General features: G+C 39.8%; 1 protein-coding gene across 1 annotated transcript in view; it reads left to right on the forward strand.

The window, feature by feature from the left end:
- The window catches only part of ADAMTS3 (ADAM metallopeptidase with thrombospondin type 1 motif 3), a 263,966-nt gene that overhangs the window by 213,249 nt on the left and 28,546 nt on the right, over positions 1 to 22,171 (forward strand). The window contains exons 6-13 of the mRNA XM_065914442.1: positions 10,641 to 10,724; positions 12,969 to 13,125; positions 13,991 to 14,096; positions 14,497 to 14,640; positions 15,273 to 15,405; positions 17,374 to 17,487; positions 19,489 to 19,634; positions 20,837 to 21,012. Coding sequence (XP_065770514.1) covers positions 10,641 to 10,724; positions 12,969 to 13,125; positions 13,991 to 14,096; positions 14,497 to 14,640; positions 15,273 to 15,405; positions 17,374 to 17,487; positions 19,489 to 19,634; positions 20,837 to 21,012 — 1,060 coding nt within the window. The remainder of the gene's footprint in view (positions 1 to 10,640; positions 10,725 to 12,968; positions 13,126 to 13,990; positions 14,097 to 14,496; positions 14,641 to 15,272; positions 15,406 to 17,373; positions 17,488 to 19,488; positions 19,635 to 20,836; positions 21,013 to 22,171) is intronic.

A 22,171-nucleotide genomic window follows, 5' to 3' on the forward strand; every position in this document is an offset into this window, starting at 1 on the left:
AGTAAGCACACATCATTTCAGCCACCCCTTGTATAAATATGTACACCTTCCCTGGAATATCCTGGACCCGTGATTCTGGAAGAAACTCCCTTCATCACGGGTGAAATTAACATGACATGACATGCAAACAGTGCTGCTGTTCATAGGTCCTTTAATTTTAACTGAACAGCAATAAAAACTTGTTTCCCTGGTTTGTTTCAGCCTTTATTTTTTCAAGGGTCCTACAGCAGAAAAACTTTTTAATTTGCTAAGCAAATTGTCTTTCTCATTCTTGAAGAAAGAAATCAGTTCTGCAACAGCTTTTGGTATGTTTCCACTATTCCAAAGGCTGGAAGACCTCATGAGGCCTTGTAGCTGAAATGCCTATTCTTGGTCTACCCAAAGCTCCTTTTATGCCTAGGGAAATCAAAGCATAATTAATCATAAAACGAGAGGCTCATGCTTATGGAGAACAGCTATGTGAACCCGATAACCTGTCCTTCTGGAGAACTACTGAAATGAGCCCAAATTATCCAAATGAAAATATTTGCAAAAGCTTTAAGAGCTGGTTGCAGCAGTTCAACTGAGTAGGACACACATACTGAGGTGCTGGACGTGAAGATGGACAAGAGAGGCAGATGTGAGAGGTACTGCAGGACGTGGTAATATACTGACTATAATGCTTGAAGAAGAAGAAAGAATCAAGATGGTTTCATCTTTGGGACTTCCCTGGTGGTCCAGTGGTTAAGAATCCACACTTTCAATGCCGGGGGTGTGGTTTGGGGAACTAAGACCCCACATGCCACTCAGTATGGCCAAAAATAAATATATATATATATATATTTTAAAGATGGTTTCATCTTTAACTGTGATAGAATACTCAGAGAGAAGAACAGGAGAGGGTGAGTATACTTTGAGATACGTTGGTGTATTTCCAAATAGATAGATCTCTTAAGTTGACTGTGAAGACTGAGAGAGGTGAATCAGTGTGAGATATTTGGGATTCATCAGTCTGTAGAAATTGGTTGAAGAAACAGCAATGGATGAAATATTGCAGAGAAAGTATGTGAGAAGAGGATCAGAAACAAAACATTGAGTCACACTGATGTGTGTGGATGAACCAGTGGAAAAGGAGCAATTATTAAAATAGAGCTAAATAACTTGAATATCATTGATGAATTTGAATAATATCATTGATGAATGTAGTGATAAACAGTACTAAATGCTACAAAATATTGTAGGTGGCTTTATTTTTTTCATGATGAAGGAAAATTGAAAATATTAGTAAAAGAAGGAAAAGAACCCCAAGAAGGGGAGCGATTGAATATGAAAAATGGCATTGATTTTTTGGATTAAATAAATATCTTTAAGGAAGTGTGAAAGAGCCTAAAGGGAGGAAACAGCACTTCCACTATGACAGGAAGAAAAAGACAGGCAAGATGGTTATAACAGAGAACAGACATTGGTGTCATATAGACTTATTGGCTTTGTAGCTGTGCTAATCATTTGGGGAACAAACTGCATAACTTCTCTGGGTCTCAGTCTCTTTTTCACATTATCAAGGTATCTCCTTCGTAGTGTTTGAGATTCATGATAACAGAGGTTGAGCTTTTGTACCAGCTCTTCCCTTTTTCCTGGATCACTTGTTCCCCAGAGAGGGAACTGCCTATTTTCTTCTTGTCCAAATGGGTCTTCAGGCTCTGAGTCCCCCAGCTTCAGGTAGCTTCTTCCTCTCTCTCTTGTCCTCTAGCTCATCACTCAGATTTTCTTCGTAGCACCCTTTCCCATGCAAAATGACCTCGTCTGCGTGTCTTTTTGTGATGATTTATATTTTCCTTGTTTAGTGTCTATTTTACCTATTAGAATATATTCATGGTAAGAGCAGGGTTTCCTGGAGACTCAGCAGTAAAGAACCTGCCTGCCAATGCAGGAGACTCAGGTTCGATCCCTGGGCCAGAAAGATTCCCTGGAGAAGGAAATGGCAACTCACTCCAGTATTCTTGGCTGGGAAACCCCATGGACAGAGGAGCCTGGTGGGCTACAGTCTAGAGGGTTGCAAAAGAACTGGACACGATTAGCAACCAAACAACAATGGTAAGAGCAGAGACTTAAACTCATCTGTCATTCAGTTCCCTACCCCCAGGGCTCTTAGGCACAATTCAGTTCACTAAATATTAGATGAAACTATTCATAAAAGGTAGTTATTAGGGGCGGAGAAGGCAGTGGCACCCCACTCCAGGACTCTTGCCTGGAAAATCCCATGGACGGAGGAGCCTGGTGGGCTGCAGTCCATGGGGTCACTAAGAGTTGGACACGACTGAGCGACTTCACTTTCACTTTTCACTTTCATGCCCTGGAGAAGGAAATGGCAACCCACTCCAGTGTTCTTGCCTGGAGAATCCCAGGGACAGGGGAGCCTGGTGGGCTGCCGTCTATGGGGTCACACAGAGTCAGACACAACTGAAGTGACTTAGCAGCAGCAGCAGCAGTTATTAGGGGAGGGAGAAATTAGAGGTTTGGGATTAAGAGATAACACAAGCTAATCATGCTAATTTGCTGCAGTTGTGTCTGACTCCTTGCGACCCTATGAACCATAACCCACCAGACTCCTCTGTCCATAGGATTCTCCAGGCAAGAATACTGGAGTGGGTTGCCATTTCCTTCTCCAGGGCATCTTCCTGACCCAGGGATCGAACCTGTATCTTTTACATCTCCTGAGTTGGCAAGAGAGTTCTTTACCTCTAGTGCTACTGTATATAAAATAAATAGTCAACGAGGACCTACCGTCCAGTGGAGAGAACTATATTCAATATCTTGTAATAACCCATAATGGAAAAGAATATGAAATAAAGAGTATAACTTAGTCACCTTGCTATACACCTTAAACTAATACATTTTAAATTACTATATTTCATTATTTTTAAAAAGTAGTCATTATTATTCTGAAATTGTGAGGGAAAAGGAGTTGACAGGTTAGGAGACAGCTATACCCTGAGTTAAAATATAGAGGATAGGACTGCAAATCTAAGCAGATATGTGTTTGGAACTTTTTGCTCAACAAGGTATGGTTGTGGATAGAGTGATATATTTTCCCAGTCTACTATAGGATTCTTTTATGTCCAGCCAAAGTCACCAAGGCTGTCTTGTCATTACTTCTTTGCCTTTAGTTAACAAAAAGTCTCTTTAAAAAAATTATACATGTATACCATTTATTTGCTTCTATATAATGTTACTAATGATGGCTAAAAATTTTTGTTTTTATATTTGCAAGGCCCAGGCACCTTTAAGCACTGTACATATGTGACCTCCTTTATTCCTCTCAGCAATCCTATAAGGACAGTAGTGTAATTATCCCATTTTACAGATGAGAAGGCTGAGGCACAGAGACAAATAAGATGCCCAAGGTCACATAGCTAAGAGCAAACCCAGGGAGTTTGACTGTGGAGCCCATACCCTTAAGCACTGAGCAATATGGCCTTTCAAGATCTCATCCCTCCATCCTAAAGAAATATGAGTATCTTTTTTTTTGTTGTCAAACGCAGACAAAGCTGTTCGTCAGCTAGTTAGACAAAGCGGGTCAGAGTGTCCTGCCAGGGAAATGTCCTGGGAGAAATTGTCCTGTCAGGGAACAAACCTGGAAGGAATTTTCCTCTTAAGGAAAGGAATACTTGATTTAATCAATCAAGTAAATCAAGTATTCCTAAAATCATTACCTTTCCCCGCCTTCACATTGGCAATCCCTTCCAATTTAAGGTTACTTAAAAATTAATATCCTATTTACCCTATTTTTCAGGTAATTTAGTAAATATTCTGGTCTCAACCTTGATCACCTTATAGAAAATCCACCTGTGCTCCTTAGGTTGCCTGACATGGTGCCAGCATATTCAGTTTTGCAACGATGAACTTTGATTTGTCTTATGTAATATCTGATATATGACTTCTTAGAATGCTTATGCTTAATGCTTTGCTTACAACCCAAAACGCTGGTTATAAATATCAGTCCTATCTCTTCTTTTCCTATTCATTTTCTCCAGTGATTTGCTCCAGCTCCTTTTCATTTTTTCCCAATATATTTTTAGGTTATATTGACCATCAAGAAATCCTTATTTGGAGTCAATTTCAAGTCTAATTAATTCTTCATTTTCTTAAAATTTACACAAAGGAAAATTATGAAAAAGAAGTAAAGTTTTTTCAAATTATCTTTATCAGTATGCTTACACATCAGTTTCTTAAACTTGGGGTAATGAATCACTATTGATTATTCTAAAATTAGATTTGTTTTGCATCGCGACAGTGCTGTGGTCTGCAGGTGTGTAGAAGTGTGGCGAGTTGGTAAAAACTACTGACTCTGGAGCCAGGCTGCCTAGGTGTACATCCTTTAGTCTGTGTACTAGCTGTGTGACCTTGGGCAAAGTACTTAACCTTTCTGAGCCTCAACGTTGTTTGATGTAAAATGGAGATAATGATATCTTTAAAGTTGTTGCAAAGATTATGGGTTACTTGATTAACATAGGTAAAGTATTTAAAACCGTGTCTGGAACTTGGAAAGCTCTGTGTAAGGCTGGTTTTTTGTGTTCTTGATTCTGTTTTAAATTAGGAAAAAGCAGCTTTCCTTGTCACTGTGTTACAAAACTGCTTTCTTAAAAAACATTATTTTCACTCATCTTAACATATCCAAAATTTTAATTCAGTATGATCTGTTTACTTCTTTCTGTATATCATTTATTGATTGTTAAAACTCATGCCTCTCATATAATGTTTTAATCAGATGACACTGGAAAACAATCTACATAAAGATGTCTTCAAAATTTTTTTTTGTTTTTGAGTCCAGTCACTCAGTGTTTTCCTCAGGTTAGAATATTTTTAAATTCCTATTTCATTTTAAGGAGCTTATTTTATTTATGTGTAAATATACAAAAGGCAGACATACCAAGTGGTGTGTAAGTATGTTCAGGTGTGTAACACGGCTGATCCTTCACCCACCTCTAACATGTGTGTACTGCCCTCTGCTGGAAAGAGTATTTTGAAAAATAAAATTGTTAAATTTTTCCTTTTTTTTTTATAATTTAAACTGTATCTTTGATTCTATTATTATTTTATTGAGAGTAAATAAATTTACAGTACAAGATTTTTCAAATCCTTTTCAGTGAAAACTAAGATGGGGAGAGTTACATTGTTTGTTTATTTTTTTGTTTGTTTTTCTTTGCTCTTTTCGGATAGATTGGAAAATATGTTCGTAAGCCTTTAAGACTTTTTGTATGGCTAGGTAGAAGTGTTCTCATGTGCCTTTTATTTTGCTGAGGGCAGTTTGTGGCATTTTGTTTGATTTGAACAGCAGCTGTGTGAAGCAAAAAGAGCAAGTATGATTATAATTTGCCAGTGAGAAAACAGAGCCCCAGAGAGGTTAAGTGACCAACCCAGTCATTCAGGTTGTCGATGGTAGATTTGAGACTAGAATTCAAGTCTTTGAATATATTTAATTCTGTGATGCTGATTATTTCTGCAACTCTTATCATATCCTGTGTGTCTTAGAACCTAAAAAACTTTACGTCCTGTTATTGATAAGGCCTGGCCAGATGGCAAGCAGTCAATTTATTAGGTACATTTTAAAAGTGAATAATGTAAAGGAAGCAACTTTTTAAACCTTGAGAAGCAAAATAATAAATGATATCCAGTGCTTTGCACAATAGAGACACCTATTTGCCACATTGAAAGAATATTTTCTCCTATGTATAAATACTGTTGTCTTATACTTGATTATTTCTATCCATGTTCTACTCAAACAGTTTTACAAATTTGTGCCAACTTGGAAGATTCCGTAACTGATCTTGATTTCTATTGGGGTACTCTGTTAACTTACTAGTCTGGCATAATAGGGACTATTGTTAAATAATACTTTTCTTTTGGTGAATGGTAAATTTAACTTTTTAAAAAGTACCTTTTTATTTCATCATTTTATAATATAATATTGCTATTGAGAATATGAATTGTGTTCTTTATATTTTCTCAGCACTGGGCTGATTTTTAAATTTACCAAACAAAAATGAATTTACTAATTTAGGGTGATTATATGTATGTTATGGGCTTCCCTGGTGTCTCAGATGGTAAAGAGTCCTCCTGAAATGCAGGAGACCTGAGTTCGATTCCTGGGTCGGGAAGATCCCCCAGAGGAGGGCAAAGCAACCCACTCCAGTATGCTTGCCTGGAGAATTCCATGGGCAGAGAAGCCTAATGGCCTATATAGTCCATGGGGTCACATCGAGTTGGACACAGCTGAGTGACTTTCACTTTCATTTTTCATATGTACATTATACTAGCTCACATATCACAAGCTATTTGTTATAATTACCACCTTTCATTTATTTTATGACTCTAATAGTTTTCCAACATAAAAGTCTCCCATAGCATTTAAAAATATCATTGTCACTGCTATTCATCCATGGCTATAAGGCCCTTTCTTCCCTGTATCACTTCTCCTCCAGAAATTAATTTAGTTTTTTTTTTTTTTAATTTTTTTAAATTTTTTTTAAATTTAGTTCTTTTTATCTGTTCTTCTTTAGTTTAAAATTATATTGTTCCCCAATTGTGTGCACTCACTAACATTGAGTTCAACCTCCTTTGCATTAAATGCATTTACATTTCAATTATTGATACATTAAGTACATGTTAGGACATCTCCAGTGGCCCAGTGGGTAAGAATTCACCTGAAATGCAGGAGACACAGAAGATGTGGATTCAAGCCGTCTGTTGGGAAGATCCCCTGGAGAAGGAAATGGCAACCCACTCCAGTATCCTTGCCTGGAGAATCCCATGGACAGAGGAGTCTGGTGGGGATCACAAAGAGTTGGACATGACTGAATGACTAAGAACACATTAAATACATGTTAAAACTTTGTGTGTGAAGCCTTTCTGCTAATTCAGAACAACTGCCTTATGAGAGGTCTCTTGGAATGTCCATGAGTTTCTGTAGATGGCAGGCTTGGCTTCGGACATTTACTTATATTGGAATTATTATGCTAGAAATGTCTTATCAGATAATCCTTTAAGAAGAGGAGAATTCAGTCTTCAACTTGGCTTTATGAGGTATGGCGTAAGATAACAGAATCTGCCCATGGCCAAGAGGATCATAAGAAATTACAGCTTTTTGGCCAGCTTTCAGTTCTCCTTATATTGACCTGAAATGTTCCCTTTTAGCAGTGAACCCATGGTTTTAGTTTTATTTGCCATAGATATTCAGAGCAAATTGCACCCTTTTTACGTATGGTGGCTATTGTTCTTCTAGGTTTTCTTTTCTATTTCCTACACTCTTATGTGATTTAATGTACTTTTCTCCTCACTCTTAAAACTTTTGAGCTGTTGTGTGCATACATTAAATCTTTCAATTCTTACCCCAATCCTATGAGATAGTATTCTTATTCTGTCCATTTGACTGAGACCCAGAAAGATGAAGCTTTTTGAGATGTCAAGACAGATGCCAGCTGAGACTATTAGTGGCTCATATCAGGCTCTTTTAGCCACTACATCTCTCTCACCACGTTTGATGTGGCCCATTTTCTCGGCTCCTTGCTTAGAGGACTCTGGTTACATTCCTATTTACTGTTGCTGTTGTTTAGTCACTAAGTCATGTCTACTCTTTGTGACCGCCTGGACTGAAGCTGGCCAGGCTTCTCTGACCATGGGATTTCCCAGGCAAGAATACTGGAGTGGGTAGTTATTTCCTTCTCTAGGGGATCTTCCCAATCCAGGGATGGAATCCGCATCTCCAGCATTGGCAGACAAAGTCTTTACCGCTGAGCCACCAGGGAAGCTCTCCCATTTGTATACATCTCTTTCATCAGACAGAACAGACAAAATGAACTCAATGCTACAGATGTGCAATGGCCTCTAGTTTAATTGCTTGGGCATATGCTATCAGCCTGCATACTTGTGCAGTGCAAGAGTGAATTACAGATTGTTTTCACTCCTTGGCTTTTCTTGAATAGTAGTTAAATTGGGTCTTACCATTATGAGTGTGTATGTGTGTGTGTGAGTTTATAAATGTATATCTATGTATACATGGGTTACCCTGGTGGTTCAGATGGTAGAGAATCTGCCTGTAATGCAGAAGACCCAGGTTTGATCCCTGGGTCAGGAAGTTCCCCTGAAGAAGGGAATAGCAACCCACTCCGGTATTGTTGCCTGGAGAATCCCATGGACAAGGAGCCTGGTGGTCTCCATGTGGTCACAGAGAGTTGGACACATCTGAGCAACTAATACTTTCGTATATACTGCATTTTTCCACTTAAAAGGACCCTGAATCTTTACTTGGTAAACTACACTTTATCTTCTTTAGTATATATTAGCTTCCCCAGGTCTTATACCTCCATCTTAGTTATTCTTCCCTTTTTTGTTCCATCTCAAAATTCAGTAAGTGTACCTTTACCAGAAGACTTCCCTGGTGGTTCAGACGGTAAAGCATCTGCCTGTAATGCAGGAGACCCGGGTTTGATTCCTGGGTCGGGAAGATCCCCTGGAGAAGGAAATGGCAACCCACTCCAGTACTCTTTGCCTAGAAAATCCCATGGACAGAGGAGTCTGGTAGGCTACAGTCCATGGTGTCACAAAGAGCTGGACATGACTGAGCAATTTTACTTACTTATCTTTAACCTACATTTAACACTTTGATATTTAAGGTGTTCTGTGTAGTCTGATTAGATTCCTGAAACTTTTCATTTGAGATTTCTTGGTCTGTTTCTTGGTCAGTATGATAAGAAATCCATAAATTTTCTTTTTTTTTAGAGCATTCTATTATCCTTGAGTTATATTTCTTTTTAAGGCTTCTCTCTATGAGATTTTGCCTATCTTTCCTCTAGGCCTTCTGTCCAAACCTCCTGGGTCTTGAGTTGAATTGAGGTTCATTTTTCCATCCCTCTTTCAGTTATTATGACAAATGGTTCCCTGTTCCTGAGAATAGCTAAGAACTTTGAACTTTTCCCACCTTTCCCATTTCTGCTAGCATTTCCAACTTCCTAGCAATTTTTATTCACACCAATTTTGTACTAGCATAACCAGAAGATAGAAGTCACTTTGCTCTTCTCCATGGTCATACATGTTCAGTCGTGTCCGACTCTTTTCAATCCTTTGGAATATATAGCCTGCCAGGCTTCTCTGTCCATGGGGTTTTTCAGGCAGGAATGCTGGAGTGAGTTGGCATTCGCTCCTCCAGGGGATCTTCCAGACCCAGTGGTCAAACTCGCATCTCCTGTGTCTCTTATGTTGCAGGCAGATTCCTTACTGCTGAGCCTTCAGGGAAGCCAGAAGTCTCTTTAGGCTGTCAATAACTGACTGTTTCTGCATGTTAATTAATCTCTATGGTCTTCATCTTCCTCATCTGTAGAAGTCTGTTGGACTATGACCTCTGAGGTTGTGTAAGTCCTAATAGCTATGGTTTTAAAGTATACCAGATTACCTGTAGAAATTTTAATTTAACATTTAAAATTAAATCAAGAGCAGTGACTCAACTTTGCCCCTCTGAGATTTACCCAGGATTGATATTGTATGTACTCGGACAGTCATCTTATCTTAGTAATTCAAATGTGGGAGGATTTCTTTACTGTAGGACTTCTAAGTAATCATTACCTCAGATGCCCCACTCTTGGGGTGGAGGAGGCATTGGGAGGACCACCCAGGTACTGGCCCACAGCTAGCACCACAGCCCCTGCACACCAGCTTCCCTAACAAGAGCTCGCGGCCCTGGTGGTGACAGAGGCGCCCTGAAGGACATGCTGGCTCTTTTTCTTCACATGGTTGCCATCCCTCTGCTGGCAGATGCTTCACCTGAATCGTGGTCTTGCTATAGCTTTTGTTTGTTTATTTTTTGGCTGTCCTGGGTTTTCATTGCTGCAGGCGGGCTTTCTTTAGTTGCCGCGAGCAGGGGCTATTCTCTAGTTGTGGTGCACAGAATTCTGTCATTGCAGTGGCCTCTCGTTTTGAAGCATGGGCCCTAGAGCACTTGGGTTTCAGTAGTCAAGGCTCATGGCCTTAGTTGCCCCACGGCATGTGGGATCTTCCCGAAGTGAAGTGACAGTCACTCAGTCGTGTCCAGCGCTGCAACCCCATGGACTATAGAGTCTGTGGAGTTCTCCAGGCCAGAATACTGGAGTGGGTAGCCTTTCCCTTCTCCAGGGGATCTTCCAACCCAGAGATCGAACCCAGGTCTCCCACATTGCAGGTGGATTCTTTACCAGCTGAGCCACAGGGAAGCCCAAGAATACTGGAGTGGGGAGCCTATCCCTCCTCTAGCAGATCTTCCCGGCCAGGGATCAAACCTGTGTCTCCTGCATTGGAAGGCAGATTCTTACATGTGACTGCTTTTGATGAATTTTATCTGTGGATCATAGTACACATGGATTAAACACTACAATAGTTTAATGAAACCCTTTTATAGCCTATTTTCTATGTTCATGATACTACAGGGTTTACAATATCAGTAATTCACATAGCCAGGAATCATTCCAAAGTTAAAAGTAAATGATTTCATTTCAGATATCAGTTTTAAACTAAACTACAAAGAAAAAGTGACTTGACTCCTGTATTGGGGATTACATGGCCATTTCCTTAAGTGTCCATCTCCTGAAGTTCTGTGTGGCCTTTCTTCTAGTAATTATCTCCTTTGTTTCTAGGTGAATGAAATTTACCATGATGAGTCCCTGGGAGTGCATATAAATGTAGTCCTGGTGCGCATGATCATGCTGGGTTATGCAAAGGTAAAATGTCTTACTATCTGTGAACTGTCAACATCAAAGAGCGGGTTAGCAAACAGATTAGTCTACTGAAGCTATAGTAGATATGTCTCACATAGACCCCAGTTGCTCTGAATTGAGAAGAGAAAAGTGCCCCAACAATGGAGATCTCTAACTTAGATTAGATAACGAATGATTTTTGTGCTGGTGTCATTTGATGTGTTTACCTCTGTCTAATGGAGTTGGAGATGATTATCCTGATTTTAGGTATGACAATGTACTGAAAAAAGAGGATCTCCTTAATAGTGAAGGACAGGGAAGCCTGCTGTGCTACAGTTCACTGGGGTCGCAAAGACTCAGACACAACTTTTCAACTGAACAACTACCACCAGCATTAAATTTATGATTGATTTTTTAATCTAAAACACGTATGTTGAGTGCCTGCTCTGTGTCAAATGCTTTCTAGGTGCTGCAGATATACCTGTGTGTGTGTCAGACTGTGAAAGTCACTGAGTCATGTCCAACTCTTTGTGACCCCATGGACTATACAGTCCATGGAATTCTCCAGGCCAGAAAACTGGAGTGGGTAAGCTGTTCCCTTCTCCAGGGGATCTTCCCAACCCAGGGATCAAACCCAGGTGTCCTACATTACAGGCGGATTAACAAAATAACAGAGATCCTTACTCTCTCATAATTTCTTAAAAGGAATATTTCACATCTTTCTGATTAATAAAAGCAAAGCATACGGTGAATTTTTTCTTAAAAGGCATTAATCTTATAATCTTGAAAACAAAGTGTTGAGTCAGAATACATACAATAGGCATTTTTATGTAGTGTAACTTTAGCTGGCTTTAAAATGGCACTAGTTGGATTCCTGTCCTTGGAAATAATGGAATGGATGAAATAGTCTCTCTCCTTGAGGAGAAAACATAGGGGAAGTGACTAACTTGGCAGCTTTCCTGTTGCTTAAAATTAAATGACCCCCTCCCATAGTTAATCCTCCTGATTATGGAATACTAATGAAATAGGCATTTAGCAAGAACAGGGGGAAAAGTCCATGTGTTTGCATTTTATTATGTATGGAAACTTACCATTTCTGGTGAAAGGGTGTCGTCGATCTTTAGTTTCCCCCACAAACCTGACCTCCTTTGTGTCTCCAGCCCAGAAGGCAAGTCAGCTCCAGCTGGAGATGTCGAGCGCCTTCAGTTCATTGTTAAAATCATTTCTTTGGAGAAGTATGTGATCAACATATAACCGAACTTTTTTATTAAGAATGTAAACACTGATAAAACCATTTGCTGAAATGTAACAAAACTCTCAGCCAGTCAGCCAAGTAAGAAGCAATTTGAAGTTCCAAATTCAGTTTCTCGTTCCATCAGAACTCCTCAGGGAAGTGTGGTCCTGGGTTCTTGAAGGATGGGGCCTTTCGCTCTGAACTTTTATCTCCTGACAACAGTGTGATAGTAACTGCATTCCCCAATGGCTCAAGTGGTAAAGAATCCACCTGCAATGCAGGAGATCCAGGAGACATGGGCTTAACCCTAGGTCGGGAAGATCCCCCAGAGAAGGAAATGGCAATCCACTCCAGTGTTCTTGTCTGGAGAATCCCATGGACAGAGGAGCCTGTTGGGTTACAGTCCATAGCATTGCAAAAAGTTGGACATGTCTGAGCACACATGCACAGCAGGGTCCCCATGAATGTCACTCCATTTCTTGGAACAGCAGGATATGAGTGCCCCCTCTCTTCATTGCTGTGAGGTTAAAATAACGGGTAATTATTTTTTTCAGTGTGAGGTTTATATAATTTGACTGCTTCTCAAATTATACAAACCAGCTTTAATTAATTTTGAAGCAAAAAAAAAAAAAAAGAAAGAAACTGAAGATCTTTGGCTTTAGCATTTCTGGAGAAAAAGTCTCCCAAATCTTTCCATCTATCTTCTGTTATTGTTCTTAATATTTATCTAGATTTTTTACCCAGTTGATTAATACTGAGTTGCTTCACAGTAGCAAGAAAATTCATCATCACATATTTCAGTTAATGGTGTCAGTCAACTTTCACACAGATAATGTTGATCATCATAAAGGTATCCCTTAGGTGCATTTAGAATTTCCAAATGAGATTAGTTATCTAAACAAGCCCCCAATAATATTATTGTACATTATTTAATTACTGTAATCTCAAATGTTAATTTCAGAGAAAGTTATTCATTGAAGCCTTTGGGAAAATATTAATATTATGTATGTCTTTAACATATTGTTTTCTCCTAGTCCATCAGCCTCATAGAAAGGGGAAATCCATCCAGGAGTCTGGAGAATGTGTGTCGCTGGGCTTGCCAACAACAAAAATCTGATCCCAATCACTCTGAACACCATGATCATGCAATTTTCTTAACCAGGCAAGACTTCGGACCTGCTGGAATGCAAGGTATTTCCATTACTATGTAGCAGAAAATCTTAAGGGCATGACTTTTCAAAAGTACAACTGAATCACTGTGCTGTAACACCTGAAACTAACACAACAGTATAAATCAACTATACTGCAACATAAACTAAAATATTTTTAAATTTAAAAAAAAGAGCAATCCTGAATCAGGGAGTCTGTTCACATGTTCACATCTCCACCATCACTTTCATCTTTGCCTCAGCCAAGCATACATTTGCTTTCTGCTTCCAGTGACTTCCGTGGAATTCACAATGTTAAATGCCACCGAAATACCATGATATACTATGCTCTCCTTTACAATAATGGGTGTACATTTGGGGTACAGAGGGGCTGCTATAAAATGCAGTGTGATTTCCACTGAGTGTTTGGAAGGGGAAAAGAGGCGCCATGGGAAATGTCTGTTGCCGAAGAACTTTCTTCCAAAGTCAGCTTACGTCTATCTATCTAATAAACTCTGATGTAGACTTCAAAAAAAAAAAAGGAAGATTAGACTGACCCCTTTCTTTTCAATGTTGATGGAATCTCTGGCTCCCTTCATCAGTACCATGATTTGAAGGAACATCCACCACAGCAGAAAGGTAGGGCTTAAGTTGGTGTGCATAGCAGAATGGTAACCCCAGGCAGTTCTGTTCCTTAGAAGAGGAGAAAATTGCAGACCCAGTGAATCCTTTCAGAGGCCCGTTACCTGTGACTTTCCCAAGAGAATGTGGCATGATGCTAGCAGCGAAATAATACTGCCTCTGTTTCCTGAAAAGCTTTTTTCTTTTTCCCTCGGCAAAGGTCCAGTAGCAATTCTTAATGGGTTTTCTCATAAAATGAAAATAAAAGTAATTGTCATTCTCTACAGGGTATGCTCCAGTCACAGGCATGTGTCACCCAGTGAGAAGCTGTACCCTGAATCACGAGGATGGTTTTTCATCTGCCTTTGTAGTAGCACATGAAACCGGCCATGTGTAAGTCACTCTTGACAGCTATAGAGTGGGGAAAAAAGCAAGGTCTTTTCTTTCTGCCTCTCTCAGTATTGTTCATATTTTGGGCAGAGCATATGCCAGCATGCAACTCTCACCCTCTTGCCAAGTTGGAGGAGCTGAAAAGAGCAAAGAGGTCATGCGCGGAAACCAAATGAGTGACTGGCTTGCAGAGACACTCGTGGGCTTTTTGTAGCTATAAGAACAAGAAAGGCATTTCTGCCAGATTGCTACCAGCTTCACAGTGTCTGTGACTCCTCCACAAAAGCCTTGTTAGCTTAAAAAAAATACCTATTTCCATGTTTTTATTTTCAAAACAGAGATTATGCCAAAGCCGTGGTCTCTATGCTGATTCTTACCAATGAGGTCTCACTCTGTGTTCTAGGTTGGGGATGGAGCACGATGGACAGGGCAACAGGTGCGGTGATGAGACGGCCATGGGAAGCGTCATGGCTCCCTTGGTGCAGGCCGCCTTTCATCGTTACCACTGGTCCCGGTGTAGCGGCCAAGAACTGAAAAGATACATACAGTATGTCTCCTTCTTCGTGTCATGAGAATGTTGCAGTAGAAATACATACGTGAAACTGTCTCTTAGGGCATTGATCATAATAACCGAACTCCCAGTGAATGAAAACTCTTGTGCACGATAAACATTTTCTTGTGACTTAGCTTTTGGCACAGTAATCCCATAATGTGATTGTAATATTTGAAGCCGTAAGCCTAGACTTGAAGTGAATTTTTTTAACTGTGATTTCCTTTCAGTAAATTCTCTGTGGGATCTTTGACTAATGGTCAAAGTTGGTTTGAGAATGAAGAGAGGGTGGTCACATAACACCTGCTTCGGGTATACCACCTGTACCCCTAGGGTGGATGTCAGGATCTGCCCTGCCACACCATGGGGGTTCAGCTAGGGACATGAACAAGGTTGTTACAGTTCTACTGTGTTTTTGAGTATGCTTGGCTTATTTTCCTGGGAAGAATAAAGATGAATGGTCTTTTTCTAAATGGAGCTGAAACCAAAATCCTTAAAAGATATGCTTTCATGAACTTGCTTTATGATCTGATGAAATTCCAGAGTATGTAACCTAAGAATACTTTCTCACTGAGATATGATTTAAAAAAATGAACATTTAGGTGTATGCAATATTTTCCTTCCTCCAGTTCCTATGACTGTCTCCTTGATGACCCATTTGAACATGACTGGCCCAAACTCCCAGAACTTCCTGGAATCAATTATTCTATGGATGAGCAGTGTCGTTTTGACTTTGGAGTTGGTTATAAAATGTGCACTGCGGTATGTTACAGTCAATTTAGCTTTTTGCATCTTAAAATCTGTTTGCGTAGCTCCTGTTGGGTGACCTTTACAGATTCACTGGTGCAAGAATGTGAACCAATGATTTGTGTTTTCTACGTCTTTACATGCTAAAGCTAAGTGCTTTAAATATACTATCTTATTTAATCCTTGTGACAGGCTAGAAGGAAGTTGGTATACTTTTATTTTACAGATGAAAAAGCCAAGACTTACAGAGGTTATGCAACTTGCTTAAGTCACACATCTGGTAAATGGGGCTTCTTATATGTTAGAGGAAGCTTTATGTCTTAGAGCAAGGAAAAATGTATTTCACTGAAACAAGTTGATCTGCTGTTGAAATTCTGCCTTTGCAGATACACATACATCGCTATTTGGTTTGCCTGTAAGATATACAGTCAGTTCCTGTTTTCCTGCGTTAGTGTTTTAACCTGAGAATTCTAAAGCTCTGGCTCAATATTGTAGAAAATTACAATTTCTGCATTAAGTAATAGGAATTAGAACAAAAAACCCAGATCGAAAATGAGCACTAATTTTAAAAGAAAGCTATGACGGAGTTTCCCTGGTGGCTCAGTGCTAAAGAATCTGTCTGCCAATGCAAGAGACATGCATTCGATCCCTGGTCCAGGAAAACCCCACATGCCTCAGAGCACCTAAGCCCATGCTCCACATCTCTTAAGCCTCTGCCCTAGAGCCCAGGGGCCACAACTACTGAAGCCTGTGCACCCTAGACCCCTCGCCCCACAGCAAGAGAAGACACCGTGGTAAAAAGCCTGTGCATCACAACTAGAGAAAAGCCAATGCAGCAGTGAAGACCAAGCACAGCCATAAATAAATAACGTCAAAGAAAAAAAAGAAGGCTATGACGATAAGACTGTATGTGGACGATTAATGGTATGAGTGTGTGTGCTCAGTCATGTCTTTGCTTTGCGACTTCATGGACTGCAGCCCGCCAAGCTCCTCTGTCCGTGGAGTTTTCCAGTCCAGAGTACTAGAGTGAGTTGCTGCTTCCCACTCCAGGGGATCTTCCCTACCCAGGGATCAAACCCGCATCTCTTGCCGTCTCCTGCATTGCAGGTGGATTCTTTACCACTCTGCCACCTGGGAAGCCTAAATGGTATAGGGAAAGAATATGTAGATAAATTGGCATTTGATATGTAGGTTTATTTTTTATATCTGAAGAATGATAAGAAATTTACTGTTAGAGAGTAGATGAGGAAACAGTACACACAAATATGTGTGCTTACATATACACTTGGATATTATATAATATAGTGATGATGTTTAGGAAAATAAAAAACATTCTTAAGATGAGAAAACTAAGATGCTGATCTGGCTCTATGACTGTTTGGTTTGTATCCATAACTATAGTCTTACCTTATAACCCATATTTCTCAGCCATGGTATGTATAAAGGTCAAATATATAGAAAGTACTTTATAAAATACATGAATGTATTGTGACATTTTGTTACACCTGGAATACAGTATCTTACATGGAAAGTTTGACAGATATTTTCTGCTTTTAGTGAGCTCATGATGAGCATTTTTATTTTTTGTATCTGACTGGTTCATACATTCAGGGATAAAGAGAAGTCATTTTGATGACTTGAGAGCTGCAAAACTGCTACAACATTTTCATATTTATAATATTTGTAATAATTACTCTTTAAATATCTGAAAACCATAAGATAGAAATGGCATGCAGAATAGTAAAAGTCAACTGGAGAACCAGCCTCATTGTTCACCAGTGTTCTTTTAGAAGAGCAGAATAAAAGTATTCTTTACTTGGAATTCTTGGCCATGTTTATTTTCTTAACATGCGACAACTTTGACTATTACCTTGAAATTAAAATATCCAAGAAACATGACATGAAGAAACTGTATAGCAGGTATTATCGGTACAAGTCATTCCATCTCTACGTCACTCAGAGTTTGGTTTTTCTCTTTTCCAGTTCCGAACGTTTGACCCATGTAAACAGCTTTGGTGTAGCCATCCTGATAATCCCTACTTTTGTAAGACTAAAAAAGGGCCCCCACTTGATGGAACCGAATGTGCTGCTGGGAAAGTGAGTATAATATGTTTATACAGTAAAGATTTAAGATATGTTGCATAAGAATCATCTTTAAAATGACATGTATCATCACCTTTAAGAAAACTATAGGATGTGAAGTTTCACTGTGGTAATGCACGAACATCATGTACTAGTTTCCTAGAGGTGCTCTAGCAAATTACTAACAGATTACCAGAGAGTGGGTTAAAACAACAATTATTCTCTCAGTTCTGGAGGCCAGAAGAACAAAATTGGTTTCACTGAGCTGAAATCAGTGTGTGGGCAGAAGGGCCCTCCCCCCAGAGGCTCTCGTGGACAACCTGTTCTTGGCTCTTCCAGCCTCTGGTAGCTGCCTGGCTTCCTTGACTTGGGGCTGTGCCACTCTAATCTCTGCATTTGTGCCCACACTGCCCCCTCTCTTCTGTGTGTCCGTTTCCCTCTGCCCCTTTCTTATAAAGATACATGTGATGGCATTTAGGGTTCACCTGAATAATCCAGGGTAATCTCCCCATCTAAAATTTCTTATGTAATTACATGAGCAAAGGCTGTTTTCCAAATAAGGTAGCATTTACAGATTTTAAGGATTAGGACTTGGCATCTTTGGGACCACTGTTCAGCCCCCGACTGATAGAATAGGAAGCGGCTGCTCAGTGGAGTGTCTGGGCTCTAATGGGATTTGATTTACTTGCTGGCATCACACTTCTTGTGAAAGTTGTCCAGAAATAAAGTCATGTGAACTTAGACAGAAGATTTGGCCTTGCTCCTTGGGGAAAGATGCCCAGAAGTTTTCAATCTCAAGTTGTGTAGTGAGGATTCAATGCTCAGAAACTGGCCCAGTGCCAAGCTTCACTACTCATGAGGGGAAAGATCACGAAACCCCAGACAAAGGCATGTTGAGAACTCACGTTGAAGGGCTTTGACTAGTTTGGAAATAAGATATTGTAGATAGGACCAAAACATGGAAAAGAAGGTTTATATAGTTTTTAGTTCTTTGAAAGCCCTTTAAGGCTCTATTTCAAATGTGTATAAACTGTCCTTGCTCTCAGAATTGCATACATAATAGTAATAAGAAAATCTGTCATTATTCATGTTTAAACTGTTAGGAATTATGCCTAACTCATAACATACAGCATGTTGCTTTGGGAAAATTTGGTATTACGGCTTCGTGACTAAAAAAGCAAAAGCAACGATGAGTTGATTCATTTTTGCTTTATGCAAAAGATATCCTCTAAACCAGATCTGGGCATCCAATGTCCTTAAATATATTTGTGTTATGTTTAAATTTCCCAAAGTTGAGTTTTAAGAAACACTTTTATTGTGTGTAGAATAAAAACATGAATCAAAATGTTAGAATGGAAAAGAACTAATGCCTTTTGAGCATCTGCTGTGTGTTGGATACTATAAACCCTATGTCTCTACAGTATCTGTGTTTTAGTATTCCCCACTTAGATCCTCTGATCAGAGGGTCTTACACTATCCATGGTTCTTTCCGGGCCGCAATTTCCTCATCTGAAAGATAAAGATAATATATCTGACCTATCTATTTGTTAGAATCATTGTGAAAGCTATATATATGTTTTAGATATGTTATAGTAATTGTTTTCAAAGTTAAGGCATATCATTTCCTGTCATTATTCAAAGGGGAGCATATTGTCCTTAAAAAATTCCAATAATATGAATAACAAGGGATGAAGGGTAGACTAGCACCGACTGGGCAAATTAAGTGCTCAGAACTCCTTATTGCTTATGATGTTTGATATTCACTGATAAATGGGTCATTTAAAAACTTGTCTGAATTAATGCTATTTTTTATTTTAGTTTTATACTTGAAGATGCAAGTCTAAATTACCCAGGTCCCCGTATTGTTATAATTACTTTGGGATGATTTTAAGTGTATTTTCACCGGAAAAAAGAAATAAAAAAGAAAGAAAGTCTTTCACTTGGTGGTCCTTGTATAACAACTTCAATTTTAGCACGTGCACAAAATTTCATAATTGTTTTTGTCATTTTCCTAAGTGGTGCTATAAAGGCCATTGCATGTGGAAGAATGCTAATCAGCAAAAACAAGATGGTAACTGGGGATCCTGGACCAAATTTGGCTCCTGTTCCCGGACATGTGGAACTGGTGTGCGCTTCAGAACACGCCAGTGCAATAATCCAACGTGAGTATACCTCCTATCATGCACATCACTTGGGAACAGACCAGAAAATGCTTCAACATTATGCCTTTAACATTCAGTTTCACAAAGTAGCATGTAAAACACAGACCGTGAAAACTAAGTGTTTAAGTGTCTATTTTGGGTAAATCCCCAGGAATCCATCTAGTGAAGAGCAGTCCGTGATTAAGGTTAGAGATTGTTAAAGAAATTGCAGTTTAGGAGGCTCTGGAACTGGGCAGGGAAAGCAGAGGACCACGTCCTTAGCACTGGGCGCCGAGGCTGTGAGACCCGCTCTAGGAAGCACGGGCCTGTTGGCAGAAGCTCCCTAACCACAGAGGCTCCCTCACTTCGGAGTCAGGAGAGGAGTGCTTCAGAGCTGAGCCACGAAGACGGTGAAAGGAAGACCAAGGAACTCTTGGGGGGAAAGTTATCCATTTGTCCTCCCAGAGAAAATTTTTGGAATCCGTGTTGTGTGCTTAGCAAATCTTATTTTCTGCAGAGGGAAAAAAAAAACAACAACACTGAACCATCAGACTTACTAGGACAGTCTTCCTTGTGTAGGGTTTAACATTTGGTACCTGTTTTCTTTAGTCTGGCAGCAGGATGGCTCTGAGCACGTCTTTGTACAAAGACTGAGGGTTACACTGTTTCACAGGAAGAGATGATGGTAGTATTTACAGAAGCAATAAAAATTATAGTAGTAGGAACAGCAAGAGCTCGCCACATGCCACACTCTTTTCTAAGTGTTTTAAACACAGTAACGCATTTAATCCTCGCAATTTTTCTCTAAGGAAGATAGGATTATTGTTTGCATTGGATGTATTGAGAAACAGGCATAGAGCCATGATTAATGTTTCTTTGGGTTGCAAATACATGTTTTATGCATGATAAAAATATAGAATTTTCCTGAGACCATATGCCCGTTTGTTGTTTCTTTATATACTTTTTTTGTGCGTTTAAAACATATCGTTTGAAAGAATACACTGTTTTAAAATATACTGATTTGAGTTTGGGGCTTCCCTCCAGCAAACCCTAGCAGGGAGAAGACAGTGCCTTGGGAAAGGGATTGAAATTAGGAAGTATGAGTCCATTCACTGGGCTGGCAGCTCAGAAGCTCTGGCTTTCTGCCCTCCAGCACTGTGCCTGCAAGCTTCAGCCACCGGACCAGAGCCAAAAGGCCTTTCTCAATGTCGTCTTTTCTTTAGGCCCATCAATGGTGGTCAGGATTGTCCTGGCGTTAATTTTGAGTACCAGCTTTGTAATACAGAAGAATGCCAAAAACACTTTGAGGACTTCAGAGCCCAGCAGTGCCAGCAGCGTAACTCCCACTTTGAACACCAGAACAGCAAACACCACTGGTGGCCGTATGAGCATCCCGACTGTGAGTTGACACCCACGCTTCCCCTGCTGTGTGGACGGTTACTTAGAGCCTCAGCTTTGCCAACACACAGCCCCTGGGCCTCTCGGTCCCCACTTGGTCATTTAGGAAACTCGGTGCTTATAGGGCTGAGTCCTCCTGGGTTTCCAAGAATAAGGAGAGGTGAGGATTATGGAATAGTTCCTGGCAGACAGTACAGCCACCATCACTATTGAAAAGACGAGTGGAAAGCAATACCTGGGAGGGATGCTGAGTTTCCTCATGCAGCTGAAATCCCTCTGCTAGGAAATGTTTCCGTAATATTGTGATCTTTCTTTCTGGACAACTGGAGAAAATACAGTTATTTTACAATCAAGTCAGGAACAAGACAAAGACCATTATTGAATAACAAAAGGCACTTCATAACCTTTTACTTTTGTACCGTACATTAGTTATTAAGAAATGCACTGGGAAATTCCCCTATCATGTTTCACTCCTTAGCCCTGAATTTTCAGTTAAATCTGTTCAGATGGGAACTTCTTGACGTATGTCTTGTTTGGGTGAATACACTGCTGAGTTCAGTTTACACCTGTTTTAAAGGAAAGATGCGCATGTGGAAGAATTCAGAATTGCAATGCATTATTTTGCTTAATTTGAAGAAAATGAGTCACATGAATTAGATTTAATTAATGAGATCCTACAAGAAGCAAAAACTGTTCTGGGCCACTGGGTCAAATAAAAGAGAAACCTTTTCAATGCTCTAAGTGTCACTAAAACTAAATTGATTTTGAATGAAATTTATTGAATAACCATGGTTAAATCTAGGGTAGCCATAGAGCCTGCGTTGTATAGGACCAGTCATAGCAATTTATATTGTTAGGGGCTTCGCTAGTGGCTCAGATGGTAAAGAATCTGCCTGCTATGCAGGAAACCTGGATTCTACCTTTGGGTTGGGAAAATCCCTGGAGAAGGGAATGGCAACCCATACCAGTATTCTTGCCTGGAGAATTCCATGGACAGAGGAGCCTGGTGGGCTACAGTCCATAGGGTCACAAGGAATCAGACATGACTGAGCAACTAACACTTTCACTTTCATTCCTTTCTATATCATTAATAGAGCTCCTTTTCACTATCTGAATTATCCCAGTTTAGATGACAAATCATAGGGTCACCCTGATTAAAA

Source organism: Muntiacus reevesi, chromosome 22 (assembly GCF_963930625.1).
Source record: "Muntiacus reevesi chromosome 22, mMunRee1.1, whole genome shotgun sequence".
Taxonomy (NCBI): Eukaryota; Metazoa; Chordata; class Mammalia; order Artiodactyla; family Cervidae; genus Muntiacus; species Muntiacus reevesi.